The 18,854-nt window shown below is 46.5% G+C and overlaps 1 protein-coding gene and 1 long non-coding RNA gene across 5 annotated transcripts in view; one reads left to right on the forward strand and one right to left on the reverse strand.

The window, feature by feature from the left end:
* The window catches only part of PCYT1B (phosphate cytidylyltransferase 1, choline, beta), a 34,375-nt gene extending 18,707 nt beyond the window's left edge, over window positions 1–15,668 (forward strand). For 3 of the 4 annotated variants that reach the window (XM_030474288.1, XM_030474303.1, XM_030474313.1), the window contains exons 6-8: window positions 2,504–2,646; window positions 4,798–4,986; window positions 10,521–15,668. In XM_030474288.1, the coding sequence (XP_030330148.1) occupies window positions 2,504–2,646; window positions 4,798–4,986; window positions 10,521–10,727 (539 nt within the window). In that variant the 3' untranslated portion in view covers window positions 10,728–15,668. Of the gene's footprint in view, window positions 1–2,503; window positions 2,647–4,797; window positions 4,987–9,640; window positions 9,948–10,520 lie in introns of those variants that run through there. The other variant, XM_030474296.1, reaches the window with a different exon arrangement.
* On the reverse strand, window positions 1,211–17,765 carry LOC115602879. Its single transcript, XR_003989726.1, has 3 exons — window positions 17,302–17,765; window positions 10,475–10,479; window positions 1,211–1,221 (listed from the first exon to the last, which is right to left on the reverse strand). It is a non-coding gene; the product is annotated as an uncharacterized LOC115602879 (long non-coding RNA).
* Window positions 17,766–18,854: the final 1,089 nt, after the last annotated feature.

The following is an 18,854-nucleotide window of genomic DNA, read 5'->3' on the forward strand; positions in this document are numbered from 1 at the left end:
AATAGTAGGTACTGCTGACTCCAGTGGAAAGATTCACTTTGTAAAACCACAGAGAATGTCCTTAGCTGAATTCCTGCCATAACCCCCAGGAAACCATTCAGATCTGTCATGAAACAGTCCCATCTGGGTTTTTAAAACAATTTAAGTGTCCCTGAGTAAAAGCTTTGAGTGGGTGAAAATGAGTTTAGTTCCCACAGCAGCCCAGCCAACTTCAGATGTTTGTTGATAACTGTGAACTGATGACTCCTTGACACAGCCCAGTCCTGAATATGGGCAAGCACAGGCAGCCTTCTGGAGTCATTAGGATCCACTTCTGCTTTGCACTGTGGGTTCTTTTCACTGTTCAAGGAAGCTGAATTAATTCTGAAGAGATAATGTTAACCCACTGTTTGCCAGTGGCAGCTATCCTAACCCAGTGAACAGTGCCAGGGGAGGAACTGATCATACCTTTCTTCTCCTGCTTCCTGGAGATGCGGCTTTGAACTTTGGCAAATCTATCCTTTTCCTGATCTACATGTATACATGTATATATAAAAACATGTATATTGGAGGCTTAAAAAAATTCCAGAGCAAATTTGCCTGATGGTAATTTGTCATGCAAAGTGACCTTCTCAAGCTATACAATGACAGCAGTAGACCACGTATTGACCTGAGCTGAAAGAATAAGCTTTTTATAGCAGCAGTTCTTGATCTTTTTCTACTTGCAAACCTCACTGTGCTGTCCGACTCACAACCCTCCTTTGGGAACTGCTGTCCTACAGTTTCAGAGCCAGCACCAGCTGACTTCTCTAGGCAATGATTACTCCCATTTTTCCACATCAGGTTGTTGGGGAGCACAGAAGCAGATGGGAACTGTGGAGCTCCTTGTGTAGAGTCCTATGGGCTCCCATTTCCCCACTCCCTTCAGTGGGTGGGAGGGCACAGGGATGGTGAGCTGGGTAACTGTGCGCTGACTAAACCTCTGCACATCTGTGAACAGTTAGTTTGGAAAACATGAATCAGTGCAACATGTGAAGCATATAAAAGCAAAATCAGTGACAAAAGGTAATGTTCTCATACATGGGTTTGTGCACCTACTTAAAGAGAATTCTGCTTTTGACTTAGCAAGAGTAGAGTTTGGATTTTGTTCATGTATTCTTGTAGCTCTTATCTATAAAGGCTTCTGGCTCAAAGTGGGTTTCACTGCTTCCAAAAATAGTTTTCTGAGTGACTGCTGCAAGCCTAAAAAGCACGATCAGGGAAACCTCTCTGCGCGTGATTAAAATAATCTATTTTTTAGCAGAGTATTAATTAGAGATCAGAAAGAAAAACTATCACATAGCAGTTAATCACAAGAGACTGCTAAGCTGCTTGATTCCTTCTCCAGATCTTTTTCTAACCCTATGAAATTAGATAGCAATGCCTGCCTACTTCAAGAACATGGGAGGATTAATTTGCCGGTAGCTATAGCACACTTTTAAGACAAAGCACTACTTTTTTTTGCAAAACCATTTCCAGTCTTATCTCACAGCTCCCTCTCATCAGCAGCTTGATGTTGCAATTACCTGTGAGAGAATTTTTTGTAGCCCTAAATAACTACAAAACCAAGGTGTGCTAGCACTCTGCTATTATTGCCTTTGTGACTTGCATTAACAGTTCAAGTGATCCTGTCTTGATGAGGAGCAATTAAAAAGCAATATATACCCCAGCTGTGTTGATGAAAATACAAGCACTATTAATAAGTGGCCATTTTTCTTAGGGACTGATCTGTTGGAGCAGGGAGAGAGGTTATGCAGCTACTGACATGGCCCAGTGGACATGAAATGGGGGCTATGGAGATTAATACCCCTAGTCCCTGTGGTATATCCATGTTTGTTCACACTACCATTATGCTTCACCTTTCTGTTACAAGCTACTGGCACCTCCAGGGTGTTTTCCAGTTCTTGTAAAGCGTCTTTTACCTGAAGGCACTTCCTGGCTTTGGCTAAGGCCAGAGGCTGGTCTGTTTTACTCAGCAGAACAAAGACTGTCAGATGCTGCAGTACAAGAGTGGAGGAGAAAGTGAAAATACGCAGGAGAGCAGCAAATGCCCTATTGACAGCGTGAGTGGAAGCCAACCCCCGGCTCCTTTATGTAACACTAAATAACATTAAATAATACACTTATGGAAAGAACTGCTCAGTGAATTGCCACAGCTGCGAGGTTTAGCCTTCCCAGCTCGGGAGCCCCTGCCAGTCTAATAACTTCCACATCACAGACGACACTGTGAAGAGGGCAAGTTGTAGCCTTTCTAAAGCTTCTCTCTGAAGACTTGAGGGAAAATGAACAGTATAGCAGTTCAGTATCTTCCAGTGCCTTCCCTAAGCTCACACAGGGAAACCAGGAAAGAACTAAGAATAAAACAGGTAGAATTGCAAGTCTCTTACCTTTGGTCAGGCATTTTTGTGTTCGTCCTCAGCCACCTGCCGCAGTGCCTGGTCCTAGCGTGCTTTCTCAGTGGGCTTTCTTTTCCCACTTTGCTCAGGAATGTTTGTACCAACACAGAGAACCGAAGGTATCTCCACGTCTGATATCATCACAAGGATCGTCCGGGACTACGACGTGTATGCCCGGCGCAACCTCCAACGAGGATACACCGCCAAAGAGCTCAATGTTAGTTTTATAAACGTAAGTACACGGACCTGTATTTGCTTCTGAGACACTCTTCCTAGGACCCTGAATGTAGAATAAAGCTTAAGAAAGAATATCTTCCTCCTGCTGCTTTTAAAATAGCTAGGAAGAACTTAATTTAAAAGAAACTGCTAAGCTGAGGGTTGCTTTAATTGCTCCTATTAATTAGCAGCTTCATTTCCATCTTACGCTTTTATGTTTGTAACAAAGCTGCTGCTCCCCCTTCCTCCTTCAGCTGTAGGTGGTTTAATGACAGACTAGGAAGGAGCCCACCCCACCACTGCAGGCTTCTCAACCACTCACCCAAGGCACAATTTCTTTCTTTATTCCCATTATGAGAAGACAGCACAGAAAGCAAATATTGTGATACCCAAACTTTCTCTACATTGCAACAAAAAAATACACCAAACCAACCACTGAGCAGTGTGATTACTAGAGAAAGCTAAAATAGTTTTTAAAGGACAAGGAAGTGTGTTAGGTAGCTGGTACATAAATAATGCTGAAGAAATCAGCAGCTGCAATTGTGGGGCAAGAGCACCATTTGAAAGGATGGCTCAAATTATTCAGCTTCCATATACAGAATTGCACCTTACACTCCAGTGAGGAGTAAACACTTGACAGAAATAAAAGTTTACTTTCCTTCATTTTCTGTTTCAAGTCTTAAGGCCTCGAGATAACCCACATAACTGAAATCTTCCTTGTAATTGGGCTGACTTGCAGCAGGACTTCCCACCTCCTTCCCTGGTCCTGGGAAACCCCTTGTGATGGACTGAATTGTGTCATTTCATAAGGGTTTTGTGTACTGGATTATTGTTTTGAAGTCTGACAGGTAAACAACAGATCACAGGGCACAAATTTTTTATTTCACTGGGCTTTTTTTTTTCAGCCTTCTACACCTCTACAAATCCTGCTTGTAAGTATTCCACCCAGAAGGATCACTATTGCAAATATCCATGAAATTCAGGCATGCTGCACCACTTGGGAGTTCTCAAATTCATCCTTTAGCAGCTCTAAGGTTAAGATACTGTCACATAGAGTATACTTCCCCAGCCTCAGACACTGATGTATCCTGAAGTCCCTCCTGGCAGTTGGTTATTTAGCTTATAGTAATTTAAACACAGAAATAGTAATTTGCACCACAGATTGTGTGCGTTTCAAAGTTAAAACCACAGGATTTCACAAAGGCAGAATAGTGCTGGTTTCCTCACTAAAGGAAGGGTTGATCACCTATTAGGTGTAAAATGAGTTTGATTTCTTTGGACTTTGAGGATTTTCTTTGGCCTTGTGGCCTGCAAAGACAGTTCTTCTAGCGGCTCATGAGCTAGAATAAAACCCACCTCAGCACTAGACATTACTTCTTTTAAAAGTAAATTCAAGGGCCCATTGAATTAAGTTCACAGGACATTAAAAGCTGATAGCGATCTGTGCTGCCACAGAGCCCATTACACCTTCAAGGGCACAGCATTAGCTGTGTATGTTTGTGGAGTACAGAAGCTTTCCGAAAAGACAAAAGCCCTTTAACCCTGAAGTATTTTAGAAGCTTGGCCTGATGAGAGCTCCCTAACATTATCTTCTCTGTCCCTCTCTTTTTCTGCATTACTTGTCAATTAGGAGTTTACTGTCTTTTTTTATGAAGTTTGCTGGCCACAGGGCACTCGCCTACACACATCTTTGTTGCAGCCAGAAGCTCTTGAAGCGAGTTTTCCTTCTGCTCTGCAGAAACCCAACCAAAGAGACATTTTGGTCTAAGTTAACATCCAGGCTGGCAAGTCAGCAGCAGGCTGCATTTGCTAGGAAACCCAGGGAGATTTGCCTTTTGCTTACTGCTAAGTTTGAGCTGTTAATTTCTCACTTGTATCCTTCACAAGATTCATAGAATTTCCAAAGTGCATTCAGTTTGAAAATATGGAAAGAGTCATGCAGTGGATTAAATTCAGTAATCACCCAGCACAGTCTTTTCAATATGTACCTTCTGCACTTCGTTCCACAAATGTTACATTTGCATTTATAAAAATAACATGGGAATAGTTAACCAAGGCCATATGTATTAGGATACATGAGTGCAATTTGTTTCTTCTTCTCAACTGGCAGTGGCTAATTAATTTCCAAGTCCCTATATATTAATCTCTGTCTGCACTTTTAAAACAGGAGAAGAAATACCGCTTTCAAAACCAAGTGGACAAAATGAAAGAAAAAGTCAAGAATGTGGAGGAAAAATCAAAAGAATTTGTTTACAAGGTGGAAGAGAAGAGCCATGACCTCATTCAGAAATGGGAAGAAAAGTCAAGGGAATTTATTGGCAACTTTTTAGAGCTGTTTGGACCCGATGGAGCCTTGGTAGGTATTCTGCCATTCTAGGAAGTCTGGGTGGCTTTTATTTCTCCTCCGTAACACAGATCAAGAGCAGATTCTTTTGCTGCAGTCTTTGTTTTGAAAGCCAACACAGTAGGATAACACCAAACCTGCTTGCTGAATCCAATAATGCGTGCCAATACTGCAGTGGGAGGATATGCCACTTCTGACTGTTGCTTCTTTGGGATAATTTCTATCTTTTGTCAAGGTGTGACGCTGAATGTGGTACTGCATTCAGTAGAGCTGTGTAACATCAACATACAAGCAAACAGACCAATACAGTCTGTTGTCCCCATTAGCACTAAATGGGACCACAGAGACATCAGAGAGGGATCATACACTGGAAGTGGTGAGGGAAACAAGACCATCAAAAGGTTTTTCAAAAGTTCTTTTCATGCTCTGTACTCAGCAGTAGAAAATGACACTTTTCTAACTCGAAAAACTACTGATTTAAATTTCCAAGAAATGATTTTACACATCAAGTGGCCAGGCTCATCTAACTGGCTGCAGGGAAGGCTTAGGAACTGAAGCTCTTTGAAAGCTCTCCTCAGTACATGCTGGCTCCACAGAGCCCATTTACCAAAGGCCCTCAGGTGCCTTGGAAAGGCAGTGGAGGGTCTGCAAGAGCATCCTTCTGGGGAGAAACCCTGGGGCTTCACCTGCTCAAACCAAAGTCATGCACTGAGTGAGCAGTGAGTTGGTGACACTTCAGAGCCCCAAAAGAGTCCTGGCCTCCATCTTTCAGTTCTGATAGCTTGCCAAACCTTGAGAAACTTTGTCTTTTTGTACTACTTCCCCTTACTACATTGAAACCAGTAGCAAAGCTTAATTTATATGTAGAATTTATTTGTTCTTAGGCCTTCCCAGACCTTCCTGTTGGGAGTCAGTCCTTTTCCTGCAAGCTCTCTCTGTGCATCTGTCTGTGTTCTGGTGAAAACCCAGGCCCCAACCAGACCCTCCAGTACAGGCATCATCTCAGATGTGCTGCTCTAGTTGCAAGCTCTAAGCAAAGCTATTGCTCTGTTTAAGGAAATGTGAGCGAGCACAGAGGAGAGCAGCAAGCACTGCAGGGTGAACTGAGGGGAGCAGAGTCAGAGCTAGACAAATAATCCTGCAGAACAGTAGGATGCTTCAGAGGTACATTTTCAGACCGTGGTGCGCAGACAGCCAGGCATCTGCCTCCTCACTTGAAAGCAAACCCTTTGCAGGAGGCTTGCGCAAAAGCTTTCACTGCTCATGGATTACAATCTGAGGCAAAATGTCAATAGCGGCAGCGAGCCAGAAAGAACAGTTTCAGACTAACGAAGCAGATACTATTGGAATATTTTTAAAGAGCAAACACACACATAATGTTCTCTCAAGTCACTCTTATCACTTCATACCTGAACAACTTCCCATCACAAAAGGTAGCTTGTGTTAAAAGGATCTCAGTAGAGGTTTTGTTTAATAACAAACCCTCATGAAGAGTCACAGAGCTCTGGTGAATTAAGTAGCCCACATCGCAGCCGTGTCACAACTCAGTGCCGCTAAAGCACGTAACATAGTACCTGCCTCTTACTGGAGTTCTCATCTTTTCTCTGCTACAACATGCCATATTGATTACCACTCAGTTGAGAAAAGCCTCAAATTAGGCTGTGAAGGCTTCAGAACAGAAACTGCATATCTATAATCTCTTTATAACATCTGTCCCATGCAAAGGCAGGTGCTCTCTGAATAACTTAAGTCCCAGCCATATAACCAAATAGCTTATTTTCCTTGGGGAGGGGAAGAGAGCAACTCTTCTGATGAAGAGCCCAGGTTTACCTGCATTGACCACATCTACTTGAAGCTTCTTCTCTAAGTTATTCTCCATAGAGCTCAGCGAGTGTTCCTCATGTGGGATGGTCCTGTGGCCATAGGTGCTGGATAAATAAAACTAATGCTGACAGAGCACATGAAACTCAGAGGAGGTGAGACAAGTTTGCCTGTGCAGAAAGAGGAAAAGAATTTTAAAGCCTTGATCCCATTCCCTGGCTCTACCCACTCAACTCTGCACGCTGGTGGCATTTTTAGAAACCCTTTGCTGATAAAACATTTTACCAAATTTGATTAGAGAAAAGCTGCTCTGCAACGGTCTCTTAAGAGCTGGGGCTGGCCTCCTGTTTCCCAAGTTAGCATTTGACCACGGAGCGGGAAATCTGTTGCAATCACAGAGACCTTTGCTAAGAACAAGAGGAGTGAAATCTCCTGACAGTGTTATAGGAAAAGCGTCAGTGACAGCGAGCTGAGAGGTGGTGTGGCTTTTTTAAAACCAGTTTGAGCCTCGGCAACAGGAAAGACTTTTAAAATAATGATAACTTGCTATTAGTGTCAAAACTGTTATTAACATTAATTTGCCTTATCACTGTTAGTTAGATGTTGCTTTTAATGTTGACATTAAAAGTACAGGAATCTTTGTGGGCATGCTGGATTCCTAGATCAGTAATTTGCATACCATTAATATGCTATTATTATTTCACAAATAATTATTATAATACACTTTATGCTAGCATCAATTTTCTAAAAGGGCCACGTAGCCCACAGAAAAATGCCCATTTGTGAAAAAGGTCAAAATGTCAGTTTTCAAATGTCAAGATCTCTATAATTCATTGGCAATTCTGCCCACCTGTGCAAGCCCCTGCATGTAGTTTTTCTGCAAGAGAGTCACAGAAGGGTCAGAAACAACAATTAATGTGGCACAAAACTTTCATTCTGGCATGAGAGAGGATGACCACACAGCACAGAGGACGTAATGGCAGAGACGTGGCTCCAGGGAAGTGGAAAGTAGTAGGGTTCATTCCAGCCCCCCTCAGACACACAGGAGCAGGCAGCTGCGCTTAGGTCAGCAGAGAGAAGCTAAGCTCACAGGGCAGGGTTTCCATGCCAGTCTCCCTCAGGAGTGTCCCTTCAAAGGGCCGGCTTCTCTCTATGCAGTGCACAGAGGGAGCTGGGGATGGTTGCAGACAGCTGCATCACCTCAGACATCAGCAAGGGCTCGCAAATCCTGCAGGTTGCAACTAGAACCCAGGGACGGTGTTTAGGCCACACTGTGCATCCACAGCCTGGACCTGAGCACGGCCTTGAAAGAATCGGCCGCTCAAAAGCATGAGTCATGGAACCATAGAATGGTTTGGGTTGGAAGGGACCTTAAGATCATCTAGTTCCAACTCCCTACCATGGGCAGGGACACCTCCAACTAGACCAGGTTGCTCCAAGCCCCATCCAGCCTGGCCTTGAACACTGCAGGGATGGGGCAGCCACAGCTTCTCTGGGCAACCTGTGCCAGGGCCTCATCACCCTCACAGGAAAGAATTTCTCTATAACGCCCAACTGGCACTTGTTCCGTAAACCAAAAGAATATCAACATCCAGGCAGTAAAATTCAGAAATAGGCAAAACATTTTTGCCCAGTAGCAAGTTTGCCAAAAGCAAAGCATTATCTTAGGACTGAGCGGGCACTTACCCTGCTGAAGGTGTGAGTGCACCAGCTTGTTCAAGCAACAAGCTCTTTGCTGAAGCAAGGACTGGGAAGCAGGTGTCCTACAGCCTGGCTGAGGGCCTTAGCAGGAAGGGGAGATTCTCCTTTCCATCCCTTGACCACGTAACCTGAGGTACAGTCAAGTTCCCCCTGCCACATGGCATACCGGCCAAGTTGGGACACCTCAGTCTCCTCCAGCACCGGTAGCACACCACCATGAAACATCACAATGTCACTGAGCTTCCTGAAGAGGCTGACTGATGAGGTGCCAGGGCAGGAGCGTCAAAGTGTTTTGCTTGTCCAGGAAGAAGATATTTCATATCAAACATCTTTTTTTTTGTTGGGGGTTATCTTCAGTGAGACAATGAAACAGACTAAATGAAGCAACAAAACCTCAGTTTCTGTGATCTAGAGAGCAACTTCGCAGTCCTACCACTGAATTTCAAATAGGCTCCAGGGCTTTGCCAGTCCTGGTGACATCCTCACAGCTCTCAGCAGCAGAAGCCCTCCCCCATCCAAATGCTTCCTGGCACCACTTCTCAGGAGCAACCACCATCTGCTAACTATTGAGATTGTAGCAAGCCTTGACTATTCTGGACCTAGCAGTAGCACAGGGGTAGGTTACGTGCCATGGGTCTATGTGTGAGAGCACTGCTAACTGTGGTTCCAGGCAGCAAGTGTCCTATCGTTCTGCACTGCAGCGACATCTAGGCTCTAAAACTTAAGTTAATAAAAGCCAATGTGATAAAGATAAAAACTGTATAAGGGAGCTCACAGAGGAACAGTTAAGTTTTGTAGCTGTGCTCAGTCATTAGCCCCCAGGATTAGCAACACCGGATGGGAAAACCTTGCATCCGCCCCTCTGCTGGCAGGGAATACTGCATTTCAAAGAGTGGGAGGAAGAGCAAGATGGGCAGCCACATGCTCCTTGGCTGGGAGGAAGGTCATCACGGAGCAGAGTCGCTGCAGGGGAAAGGGAGGAGGAACAAAATGGAAACTCAAGCTGAGCAAGCCTGTGGGCTGCAGCTGCCCAAGCAGGCAAAACCAGAGTACATCCTGCACAAGTATTTTGCTCTCAGACCTCAATTTATTTTGCCCTCAGAGCATCAGTTTAACTTTGTCTGGGCTGGCTCTTCCATTCCAGCCGAGCATCGCCTATGAGCCAACCTGCAGTACTGCAGCCGATGCTGAGGCTTCTTGTTCCCCACCCCCAGAAGAAGCAGCGGGGCACTCGCATTTTGCCCATGAAGCCTGCAGCAGCAGCAGCAGCACAGGCCAGACCTCCTGTAACCCAGCCCAGCAAGGCAACGTAGGTGCTACCAAGCAGCAGCCTTTGCCTTAGTGTGGCAGACTGCTTGACTGGAGAGGTGGTCTCCTCCACCCCACCAGCACTGGCAGACCTCCACTCAGCTCCGCAAAGCAAAAACGACAATAAAGAGCCCAAAGCAGAACACAGCCTGCACGTGTTTCTCTTCAACAGGCACCTGAATTCTGAACATTCCCACCCCCAGTTCAGGGTTTGGGTGGTGCCAGCTCCAGGTAGCTGGGAAGTGGCTGCCTCCCCTGCGCAGAGAAGGAGGAAAAAAGGCTGGGCCAGCCAGGAAGCTCAGCGGGAGATGGGTGGTATGTCCCAGCACACTAAAAGGAAAAGGTCCTGGAACAAGGAATGTTTGAAGCTCAGGTAGAAAACTGACTTTTTGAGCCAGTGTGACCAACACGTACAAAGAAATCCAAGGGGAGTTTTTCCTAGCTGGTTTAGGACAATACACACAGTGTTCTCACACTAGGGGTGTCCAGTCTAAAAACCTCTTGTCACATGAACATGGGCATTATCATGAGCACAGCAGAAGAGGCAAAGGCTAAGTGTGGGCTGGACTGGCCATGCTTCAGAGCAGAAGGCTATCCTCTGTCTCTCTGCTCTCCCCCAGGCAAGAGGCAGGGTGCGGCGCAGCCCTTGCCTGCCCCCAGACATAAATACCTTCTCTGCACTACTCAGAGAGCATCTGTTCACTTTGCTTTTGCAGAAGCAGATGTTCCAGGAACGAAGTGGCCGAATGCTCCAGGCTTTTTCTCCCCGGCAGAGCCCCAACAGCAGTCCCACACGAGGCCGCTCACCGTCCCGTTCTCCATCTCCACCCTGGGTCTTCAATAAAGCCTCTCCTCCATCTTCTCCAAAAGCTGCCTCTGCCTCCCTCAGCAGCATGAGCGAGGGAGACGAGGATGAAAAGTAAAATAAAGATATATTTTTTTAACCATGAGACAGAAGAACAAGCCACAAACTCAACCACTGGATGGGGAGAAGCACGAGGAACATCAGGGCTATCTCTGACAGCGGGAAACGTGCTCTGGAAGATGCCGAAAGCAGACTGGAGCACAGCAAGGGAGATCTCAGGAAGAGCTTATCCCATCCCCCCTCCCCCCGGTGCCTGGTGGCCCAGCCAGCAGTGCTTGCCAGACACGGAAGCAGGGTCTGACAGAAAACATACACCTTTGTGCAGGCTCCTGTCCACGTCTCGCTGCCTACAGCTGCTGCGGCCGGGCCAGGGAGCTCTGCACCGAGCAGGGCTGGCGGGGGAGCCCTGCTGGACCCAGCACATAGGCAAGCAACGGCTGCAGCGTGTGGATGGAGAAGATGCAGCCATACCGGACCCTGCTAACCCCGAGCTCTTCTGGCATGTGAAGAAGGAATGGCGCTGCTGCAGCGAGTACATTCAGAAATGGGATGAAACTTTACTTCTTTTTCAGCAAGATCGGGCCCAGACCTCAGACCACGCCAGTGAAATGGAGAGCCCTCCAGCTGAGTTGGTGGGAATCCATTTAGTACGTTGAAGCTACTGAATGCTGCTTGTTGACCAAGCCTCTGTACAGGGTGTATGTAGAGTTGGGCTGTATTTGCTTTATCAAATCGCTCTCCATGTTCCCAGTGCCTGAACAGCCACCTGATAACTTCTGGTTTGCTCCCTGGCTTTGCACTTCGGAGGCAGGAAAGTAAATGAAAACACAGCCCTAGCTGGAGTGTGTTGCAGGAATTACATAGTTTGAAGATGTTGGCAATCTTTACTAGTGAATTCTGAACAACACACAGGAGCCCAAGGCCTCAGGACACAGCCTCCTCGGAAACCCTGCTGCTCCCAGCTACGTGTCACCAAATGACGAGCACAACAGCGCTGCTGTCACCGCATGCTACTCAGATGGTTAAATTTCTTACCAAACTCCTGTTCACAGACACCCTGTCCTGGAGACGGTCCCAAGGCATCCACCCTCATGTGGAGAAAAAGTTAGGGACAAGGAAAGGACAGGTTAGGCATGGGGGTTTTCCTTCTCTGTCCACGACACCCGCACAGCCCCCGGCAGAACCACAGCAAGAGTAGCATGAGTGAAGCTTCCCCCCCCTCAATGCACTAGCCCGTCTCTTCAGCTGTGCAAAGCCAGACCTGCCTGATGCCCGGCTCCACCGTGCAGCCCCTCAGCTGGCGCCTGGCCCCAGAGGCTGCCCTGCCCCGCAGCTCAGAGCACCACAGAAGACATCGTGGTAGGACTGCAAATTATCGGTGCCAGTTTGCCCCTGGGCTTGCCTGGCAAAGCCTGCCTCAGTGCACGGGCACGCTGGAGGCTCTCCAGCCCCGTGCCAGGCCAGGTAAAGGCTGCCACCGCCTGCCTGTCCCACCTCGGGCAGGCTGGGCAGGGGGATGCACCACTGCTGCCTGGAGCTGCAAACCCGCCGGGCACACAGACTGCTGTGGGCAGCACCAGGCAGCACTCCGCTGGTTCCCCCCACAGGCAGCACAGGGAACACTGGGAGAGGGAGGGCTCTGAGCGACACTTGGAAAGAGCTGTAGGAACGAGAAGAAGATGCCTGAGCAGGTGGTAGGACCTGCTAGCAGCAGTTCCCCTTGCAGCCACCATCCTCACCTCCCCCAGTGACCGAGCAGGTAAACTCCTTTCACTCCTTCCCTTTCAGATGCTTTTCCAGGCAGGTAAATTACAGACCCCGGTACCAGGCACCAAATTATCCCCACCTTCTGTTCATTCCTACAGCTTTCATCCCTCCCACACTACAGGGTAACCAGTTTGTCTTTGGGAACATTTTGCCAGACACTTCTGGGACTACCGTAACACTAAGGATGTTCCATCTCATGGCGTGCTTTGTCCTCTGGCGTCCAGTTAGTTCCTTCTTCACAGAGCTGCGAAAAGAGAGGAGCAGGGAATAGGGTGGGAAGTGCAAAGGGAGAGCCAGGGCTAGTTCAGCTGCTGCCAGCTGTGTGCCCAATGGGGCGATGCAATTAAGATTCTCAGCCTTAGGCAACCTGTTACTGTAATTTCATACCTGGGATGCACTTGTTAGTTTTTCTGATCCTTTGCGAGTCCTAAGTCTTCCCATCACAATCCACTCCTCCACCACGGGAACTGTCTGCTCTCCACTGGTGCTGTTTATATGATGAGCCATGGCCAAACGCAATGGAGGTCGGCAGGTTTTTGTTGTTCTTGGCTTTTACCATTTTTATTTTGTTTTAGTTTCACAACTTACTGATTTCATAAACTTACTCCTCAGCAGCCTTTGTTCAGTGGTTTGAGTGGAAGACAGCACCATGACATGTAAATAGGGACAAGACAAAACCTCACCAGTGGCTTCTGCCAAACAGAAACTGTTTCTCAGAGTCACAGGTGGCCACCCAGCAACAAAGCCATACCCTGTACCAGGCGCTCGGTCGCATTTAGGATATCAACAAGCTGAAGCCTTTGCCCTGCTGGTACAGACACCAACCCCCTGTGCTGTCTCCAGCAAACCAGAACCTCATTGCCTCTGCACACACAGAGGGCAGTTTTGCACTTCTGAGTCACGGTTGAGTTTTATTTTTCATGGGTGTTGCTTTAATTCAGTCCTATTTACCAGCCAAGCTCCACAAGAAAAATAAACAGTGTACCACAGATACTGCTGCCTCTCACCCTCATTTTACAGCACCTCTGGCACAAACACACCCCCAGCACAAGCCCCACTGCCAGCACAGTGCTTGTTATCCCCATCCTTTGTACACCCAGGGCTTTACACCCTGCCCAAATGCCATTAGAGCAGCTTCACCAACTGCCCCAAACCCCGCTGCACAAGTTGCTGCTGCTCTCTGCTCTGATGGGATCACCTCACTGCCTTCAACCCCCGTTTCCTGGCTGCAAGGTCAAGGTGGGGAAATGCTGCCTCAGCTGGCACAGTGCAGCATTTAGTCACCAGCAGGTCTAAGACCCCCCTCACCCTCTGCCCCAGCACAGTGGGATCAGGAGCCACTATTCATAAATAGTGGAAGAAGGAGGCAGTGCTTCCACAGCCATCCCGGTTCTGCTTCGAGGACCACCCCCAGCAGCAGCAGTGATGTTCTTGCGTGTGCGAGGTGGTGTGCAGCTGTGCCAGCTTTATGCAAAACTGCTGCAACAAACATTAGCCACAGTGACAAATCCCAACACTGGCCTTTGGACTTGACTCTTCCTCCAGCTAAGTCAGGCTGATGCCTGAATGTTCCTGCTTGGAATGTTCCTGCTTCACTCCTTCCCTTTGTCCTTTCTGTAAGAAGGTAGCTACTGCCGCAGCAGGTCTAGAAAAGGTTGTTTATTTATTGATCAGCCCTGTCTCAGGCAGGGAGAAGCTGAACCAGCAGATGGGAGCTTAGGACTTCCCAGCAAAGATATTTTTAATTACAGAATAAGCAAATTTCAAAGTCACCGAGCATGGCAGAGAAGCTATTTAAAGGCAGAGCCTACACCAGAATGCTCCCTCGTAATAAAAGCTTTATCACTGACAGTGAATGTGGGGCTGGTTTGAGCAGTGTCTTGCATCACTTGGGAGATACACACGGGAGATGTCCTCGTATGCTCCCAGGAGCGGGAAGGGCAGTCCGGCTGCAGTCCTGCTCCTCTTCTGCCGAGCTGCCTCCACAGCGAGGAACCATGCCCGAGGCCTGTCCACCATCCCACCGCCTTGTAGGTGCCAGCTGTGCGTGCACACACACACCCCCACTGCTGCTGGCAGTGCCCTGGGAAGGGGCAACAGGGACCCGTGTTCACTCGGGCTGGATCTGAACCCTGGGACAACGAGAACCATCACTGGGTAAGGCCCTCCCAGGCAAGGTGACACAAAGCAAGAGCTACAGCTCCCTGGGGCAGCCTCTTCCTCTACTGCCAACAAGCACCGTGTTAGATCAGGAATTGACTTTAAATCCAGCAGTATGAACTGCAAAGCATTTCCGATTTTGTAATTGGCGTTTCATTGCACCACAGAAACCCTGAAAACAGCAGCAAAGAGCACAACTGGAGGCGGTCAGAAAGTCCCCCCTGTGAATTCATATGAGCGCATGTGAAACATGTAGGGGAATGTTTGAAATGAACTGTGGCTGAAGCAGCAGGGATGATTTCCTACAGTACAAGGCAGGGTTCTTGTGCCAGCGCTTGTGAAACAACTATAGTATTTCCTTGGTTTTAAATTCTTCCAGGATTTTTACTACTTACAACATTTTACTCCCACCATTTTGGTAGCTCAGCTTTCCATTTACATTTAGGAATCATATAAAAGTCTCATCTCCATAGGCAGGGGTATTCCTTTTGCTGCCCATCAAACTACATTAAATAATCACAGCACAGCAGTAAACACCTGGAAGAGCCCAGTCACACACCTGAGAGGGGAACACCTCAACCTCCTGCCCTGCCTGATACTCTGCCACTAACTGTGACCTCAGCCAGTGCACAGCAAAGAACCTGTCTCCTGTTTTAAAGCAGCCTGAAGCGCCCTGATCAACAGGAGCTCTTGCTTAGGAGCACATCTGCAGGGGCAGGTGAGCTGAGCTGCTTCAGGCCATGTACCACTGCCCTGGGCTGCTCCACCGCCACAGGGAGCCCACAGCCTCGCAGCAGCCCGGCAGCGTTGGCCTCAGCATATGGCTGCTGGTGAGCTTGGTCCTAAGGGAGCAAACGGTGCAGGAAACTAAACCCTGGTGATTGACTTCTCCGGTTTGCAGGAGAGGCGCAAACGAAACCTCTGGCACGGGAAAGCTGGGGACCCAGGAACCTGAACAGGTTTTGGCTTTTTTGTTTTTAGGTGACTGTGGTAAACAGAAGCAAACATACAGCTGCAAGGCACAGATTTCAGTTACAAGACCTAGCAATAAATTGATTTTTTAAATACTTAACTGGACTCATCTGGAAAAACGCCATTCACTATCTCAAAATAATCACTCCCATGCCTGAACAGATGAAGGCAGGAACATTCTAAGGGAAAATCCCACCTGGTGGCACTGACCAGGCTGCACGCGCACGTTGTGTCTCACACTTGAAATACTAGGAACAGCTTTGTTACAATAAATTACAATCTCTGCAACATACCATTATACTTTTCAACCCTATTCTACCATTCCCTAACCATATTTCCTGACAAACCAACCCTGGTTTTCCAAAAAATAAAGTAACTGTGAACCACAAAGCCATGACAGAATCATAGAACAGTTTGGGTTGGAAAGGACCCTAAAGTTCATCCAGTTCCAGCGCCCTGCCACAGGCAGGGACATCTTCCACTAGATCAGGTTGCTCCAAGCCCCCCATCCAACCTTGACCACTGCTAGGGATAGGGCAGCCACAGGTTCTCTGGGCAACCTGCTCCAGTGCCTCAGACCCTCATCAGCCACTTAGGAGAAGTAGATTAATTATAACCTGCTCTTTACAAGTGACTAGCTTTGAACACCAACAGGGTTGTGTTACCTTTATGTACTACATGCCACACAAGTCCCTCTTTTTTCCGTTTCAAAACTTATGCACAGAAACAGTAGGAACCCAGTTACTCTGCTACTGACCCTACTTAAGGTATTCTGTATCATTAATTTAAAAACTAGCTTAATTTTTAACAGTGTCCTGACCTTGAACTGCTACAATACATGGTTAAGGGCTAAATGGCAAGACTAAATATGAAACTATCCTTAAGAGAAAATTACTGTTGTGGTTTCTTTGCTTGGTTGGGGGTTTTTTTGCTGTGTGGGTCCTCCACAGCCCCAAGGACTGTATCAAGCATTCTCTCATCTACAAAGAGATTTACTGACACCAGAATAAAGAGCAAAGTGAAACAGGGAAGTAAGGTGCTTACAGAAAACACACAGGACAAGCCACGCACACCACTGACAGTTCCACATCCCCTGGGATGGCCCCTCCATTTGAACAACTAACACCTCACAACAGTGCAAGCTGGCCCCAGTTTCCATCCCCACAAGCAAATTTTAATGAAGCTGTCCTCTGAAAGCTTTCTAATGCCAAAACACAGCCAACATGTGACCTTGAGAACTGGCAGAACTAAAGCTTTCTTCTGGAAAAAGCCTTCTGAATCAGTTTATTTACCAACATCTGCTCATCTACTGTCTTCAAGAAAAGAATCCACAGTGGCAGATCAAGAAGGAAAATAATCTTACAACTTTCAGATCGTGTCTCCTAGTTGCACACTAGTAGAACCAAAGCAACATGCCTGTTGCCTTTGGATTAGGAGACACAAGAGGGGACATTCTGGGCCAAAGACAGGAAAAATTATCCAAGTCACTAGACTGAGAAGGGTTTTCAGATCGCTGTGACAAGTCTTCTGAATGGCTGATAGTCTTAGACAAAGTACAGCAGCCATTCTTTACTATACTCAGATGTACTAATAGAGGAAATGGTACAAAAGCTTAAAGTAAACACACCCTCAGTGGTAGAGGATGACTATAAACTGGTCTGACAGAAGAATATTTAATTTCTCCTATTGAGCACGCCTGACATGTCTTGTATGCCTGACTTCATCTAAGAAACGTCTACTGCAAGACCTTCCAAAGTAACAAATTTAAGTACTGAGTCTACAACAGCCTAAAAAAAGGCATGGGTTGCATAATGAGAAACTGGTCCCTTATTACCAACTGTTCTCCACATAAGCCTGTGTCCTGGAGCCATAAATCTTCATTATGCTGCTGCTGCTCCAACTAGCTGCTTCGTAATTTACAGGCAGCCGCTGTCAAATATTATGTGGTACATGCCAACAGATTTTGCAATTCTGAGCTGCTTAATGAACCCCTCTGCTCCTGTGAATACCCTGCCATGGCAAATGGCGAGCAGCAGGAAAGTGCAACGCACAGATTTCGTCTTATCTCAAGTTTTAAAATAAATTCTTCATCTGAAAGAAAATTATCTCAGTTCTCGCAAAATTCTGACCATCTGGAGCCTCCTTTATTACTCTGTAAGGAAGTTAATGAGTCAAGCAAGCTGGGTCTCCAGGCATCTCCCTGCTCTGGAATTGCTTGGTAAGAAACTTTGCTTTTTCATTTTCTTGAATAAGTTATTACCCATGTGAAACTATGGAAAGCTGAAGAAATTTCGAGATAGAAGCCTTGGGTATCTATTTTATATCAGATATTTCAGATGTCAAGAATGACCCAGGAAACTTTTAGCTTTAGGGAGATTTATACAGCAGGAAAAACCCAAACCTCAAAAGTGGTTATATGCTTCAAAGAAAATATGGTGACAAACCATGCTGACATGCTCAGAACAATCGGATAGCAGAGTTCCAGAAATCCCCAATAACTCAGTTTTGGCTCTACACCACTGTAGGAGCTTCCTGCTGCTTCCATGTCAGGAAATCAAAACCTGACAGCAGCAAGGATGAACTGCAGGCAGCCCTTAGTAATATTGACCATTAAAGGAAATGTCACACTCCACAGAAATATTAGGAAGTGGCTAAAACCAAAGGCTTCACCTCCATTCACTTCAGAGGAAGCGTCAGCACTGCCAGAAGAGGCAGCTCCATCCCCACCTTCAGCATCTCACCAAGTCCCATAGTTCTGCAAACCAGCAGCCTGAAGTGCTGTGAAGCCACGCGGCTGCTACCACTGCAACAATGGTGATACAAGGGAGTAAATACTCCCTTCTGTTACTTGCATTGATATATTAAACCTTATTGTTATTTATTAAAGGGCTATAAAACCGAAGGAAAAAAACTCCATGCACCTACAACAAAATTGTTAGTGAAACCACCATAGTCCACCTGCATTTTACCAGTTTGAAATTGATGGCACCAAAATTCCAATTCAGCTATATTAGCTATATTATTAGGAATATTACCTATAAAATTCTTAGCTAACACATTTTCTGCTTATAAACCTGTGTGTTACCTCAAAATCAAGACACTGGAGAACAGGAAACAAAGCTCTTTTTTAGATATATTACTTTTTATTTCCAAATGGTCAAGTTCTCACTCATCAAGTAAGTTTAACTTGTATTTGTTTCAACTTAATGCTCTAAAATGTTATAGTTTCTGGATTCTTCTAAGAAAGTGAGAAAAAGGGAATTTGGGGCTCTTGCTAGAGACTTTG

The sequence above is a fragment of the Strigops habroptila genome, chromosome 2, assembly GCF_004027225.2.
Source record: "Strigops habroptila isolate Jane chromosome 2, bStrHab1.2.pri, whole genome shotgun sequence".
Lineage (NCBI taxonomy): Eukaryota > Metazoa > Chordata > Aves > Psittaciformes > Psittacidae > Strigops > Strigops habroptila.